General features: G+C 38.2%; 1 protein-coding gene across 1 annotated transcript; it reads right to left on the bottom strand.

The window, feature by feature from the left end:
* Window positions 5–3,620, bottom strand: LOC109846770 (the record flags this gene model as incomplete). The annotated part of the gene is made up of 6 exons (XM_020416016.1): window positions 3,524–3,620; window positions 2,220–3,109; window positions 1,722–1,803; window positions 1,554–1,678; window positions 214–275; window positions 5–99 (listed from the first exon to the last, which is right to left on the bottom strand). Coding segments are annotated over exons 2-6 (1,191 nt in total), but the record flags the coding sequence as incomplete, so codon positions are not given.

Raw genomic sequence — 4,038 nt, forward strand, 5'->3', positions numbered from 1 at the left:
GGGTATCATTTTCAGGGATGATACTGTCTTGCGAAGATGACCGACGATGCATGAAGATGCAGGCCAGCAATTCCACAGTTTTCCCCAGGCCCATCTCATCTTTGAATGGAAATGCATACAAGTTAGGTATAGGTAGAGTTGCTATGATAAAGCTAGCACATTAATACATCAAAAAAGGAAGTACGCATGAAGCCCAAAATAATAACATCTTACCAGCTAAGATACCACCAGAAACATACATTGGAGAGGATTCTTGATATAAAGAAACACTTCCGCTGAAAAGAGATAAAGTTCACATGAGACATTAATTTTGGTATCGAGAAAAGGATGAGTTACAAGAAAATACAGCCGCATTACAATAATAGAACTCAGTTGAAAATAGAAGGCATGATAAACACATTGCAACGACAGAACTAGAATAATAAGCTTGCAAAAACTGCTTCTAGAAAAGAAATATTCGAAATCAGAGACCTAAAAGAGGTTCTGATTGTTAACTTATTCATTTCTCTTACAAACAGAAAATAAAGAACACATATTTGGTTTATGGTTGATGTTGGTAACGAATCAGAGAAGAAGAAAGAAACCATTATTGTGCTCAGTGCTAAAAAGGTATGATTCATCTGCTACTGGACACACACTTAAAATAAATGCCTGCAACTCGCCAACCCCATCACCCCCAACCGTACCCCCTTTCCTACCAAGCACAGAGACCACCTCTCCGACATGTTGTCCCCCATGTTCCCATCGAGAGGTATAGAAGGAAAAAACTTTTTTCCTTTTTTTCCTTCTTAACCTCTGGGACCTCATGGAGCCTCTTGTTCTATTAACAAAAAAGGAAGGATCCTTAATAGCTTGTAATAGACATACACCACTAAAGTTGTCAACAGCTTCCAAACCAGCTATAAGCAATATATACATCTCTGAGCTACTTATGGCAAGTATAGTTCTACATTTTGAAAATTTTTATTTGAAATAAAGGATATACACATATTGCTTCCAAGCATGCCTTACAACATACAGATTAACATAGGACCACGTGAGGCAAGACAACCATATGCAGTTGGAAGCCTAATTCCAAAGGGCCTAACCTCAAGATATAAATAACCAAACTAGGAGTGTGGCATGCTCAGAAGGCTCTTAGATTGTCAGCTAAGATATGTTAGGTCCCTGTCTCTGTCCGTGAGGATCCTGCCAGAGCGTCTTCTACTTCTAATAGGCCATGAACTAGATCAGAATCATTCTCAACGAACCCATAAGAAGTGATCCAGTTTTTTTCACCGGATCCAGGTGAAGACCAAAGATCTTGAGCGACCAATCCGGCAGTATAACTCAAAAGATAAAGAAGTATCGTTAATTTCTTCATGTTTGCTATTCCAATAGATTTCTCTACAAATGGTGTAATTGTAAAAAAAGAAAGACTGTGTCCATTCACTTTTTTTTTAACGGCCTATATATTAATTACCCACAGGATGAAAGAAAAAATTGTGCTGATTCATTCGAGTAAAGGAGATATAAACCAAAAAAGTGCTTGTCTAATGGGGGGAAGAAGTTACTTGAAAGGGTTATAGAACAATGTGGAATTTCTTTCAAGAGAAGTAACCGGTACGCAAAATGGTGCAGTCAGAGACTCTTGCATCTTTTTGCTTGATGAATCTATTGCTCCTTTCTCTCGCTGCACCATCCAATAAGTGGCTCGCCGCTGATATGGTCTCAAACTGCACCATCCAATAAGTGGCTCGCCGCTGATATGGTCTCAAACGTGGAAGCAAATCAGGAAGTTCAGAATCCAATCTAGGTTCATCTCTGTCAACAAAAAGAAAAGCATGGAATCAACTAAGACGGAATCCAAATCACTAACAAATTTCCGCATATAAGCAAAACCCAGTTGCAACAATCGTTTGAATCCTCAAAAGACAAATCATCAATGATGAAAATACCACTACTAAGACTAACGCAAAATTGCAGTAAACTGTTATTAATCACCAAAAATGGTAGGAGAGCAACCATTTCCACTAGTGAATCAGAATCAGGAAAATGGCCTGAATTACTAACTCCATAAAGTAATTCACCATTCCCCATGTGTTGTTGGAAAAAGAATCCATAAGGAAAATCCGGTTTGATTATTATGTAAGACAAAGGCGCTACAGAGAAGCAAGTAAGGCAGTTGAGGAAGGTCAATATATTAGCATATATAAAACGAGATAGCAGCACAGACTCACTTGGAAGGCTTAATGGCTTCATAAAATCCGGCAGCATCAAATTCAACATTTTTTCTTGAACCAACATTTTTCATTGTTTCTTCATATTCATCCACAACCTCCAATTCTGATCTACTTATTCTGTATATAGCTTCTGATGTTACAACTTCTGGTCGTAGCCAATACATGACATTTATCATACTCTTTCTCCATGGCTGCCTAGCAATCTCCAAGAGAGATTCACCAGCATGTAGAGCACTTTTCAGTATTTCTACTCTAAACTTCACAGATGAGTTGGCACAAGATTCTCCAACTTCATGGATACTTCTCAGTGTTAAGAACTTCAAACTGACTAAGTGTACAAGACCAGAAACACCCTCATCTGGACCATCAAAAATACCAGAGAAAAAAGGTATGATAGCTTCCTCGCTCTCCTCCGAGGTACCGTCTTTCTCTAAAGCAACCTTCTCTAGAACAATACTATCAGCAGGTAAGACAGGCCAATGACCTAACCTAAAGGAACCTTCATCAACGCCATACAAGCTGAATCGAAGGCAAGGATAGAGTTTTCCGGGGATTTCTTCACTTAATCTAATTTGAGTTTTTTCATCGGCAAAGTTCACAATATTAAGAACTATTTCTGCTACGCCAAACTTCTCATCGGAATCCCAACTACTTCTATCAACTTCAACGTGAAACGGCTTCAAATGATCAGGACTCTGACAACTATTTTCTACATTTTCCAATTTACAACCCACACTGTTCTCTTGGTCCGGCTTATTACCGCTCGTACACGGGACATCAGAAATCCCACCTGACCTAATTGGACGAGACTTCTTCCTACCCATTGATGAAAGAAAGTTTTAACATAGAAAAATATCCTTGCAGTTGTCCAATTCTACATATGAGAGCTGCAAATTCAATAAAGGAAGACACATGATTTAGCCTCTCAAGCATTACAAGAAAACTGAATTTCTTCAAAATCATGAACAATATTTTAGATTTTTTAAAAGGGATCTCAAAACACGGCTTCAACACCACCAAATACCCAGACCGTTGGACTATGTAATTATTTTTATAAAAATATAAATTTTGAATCAAAACGGAATCGAAATTAAACAAATTGAAACAGGTTCGACTCAATAGTAAACACTAGAAATACCTAATTTGCTTTGTAACTCAAAAAAGCAGCATCTTTTCCAATTGAAAAGATAGAAAAATTAACAAATAGAAGGAATCAAAGCAGACACCAATGAAACGGACATTAAAAATTATAATTGTAGACGGACGACATCAATAAAATCAACAGTTGGCATAAATCTTACTTCCAGTTACTCAATCCAAGAACCCTAATACGAACCAAGAAAAATCTTAATTTCATAAAACTCAACGAATTTTTTGACAAAAAATTGGGCGTAGAGATCGAACCTGCGCAGCGAATTTGTCCAGCGACCCACCTAGAGAGAGATTTAAGAGGTTTTAGGATATCCCTCGTTGTGTAATTTAAAAGAATGGGGGAGGGTGTTTTCGTCAGGTTAGTAATAGGATGAAGTTCGGGCCCATTTAGTTTCTCGGGGCCGTTGAAAGTTGCCTGTTGCTGCGCCACGTGTTCAGGCGAGAGTATACGGGATGCGGATCCTTTCCTCATGCATAACGTCTCCTAATGTTTCCTAATGCATTCATCTCTCAATCACCCTTCATCACTTTCAATGGGCCCCACATGTGTAAAATGAATGGTCAATATTGAACATTTGAAAATATTAAGATACTATGCACGAGAAAAGGATCTCATTTCGAGTATAAGTAGGGCTCTCTACGAGGAGCTGAAGGCTCACTTTTT

This window comes from Asparagus officinalis, chromosome 7 (genome assembly GCF_001876935.1).
Source record: "Asparagus officinalis chromosome 7, Aspof.V1, whole genome shotgun sequence".
Lineage (NCBI taxonomy): Eukaryota > Viridiplantae > Streptophyta > Magnoliopsida > Asparagales > Asparagaceae > Asparagus > Asparagus officinalis.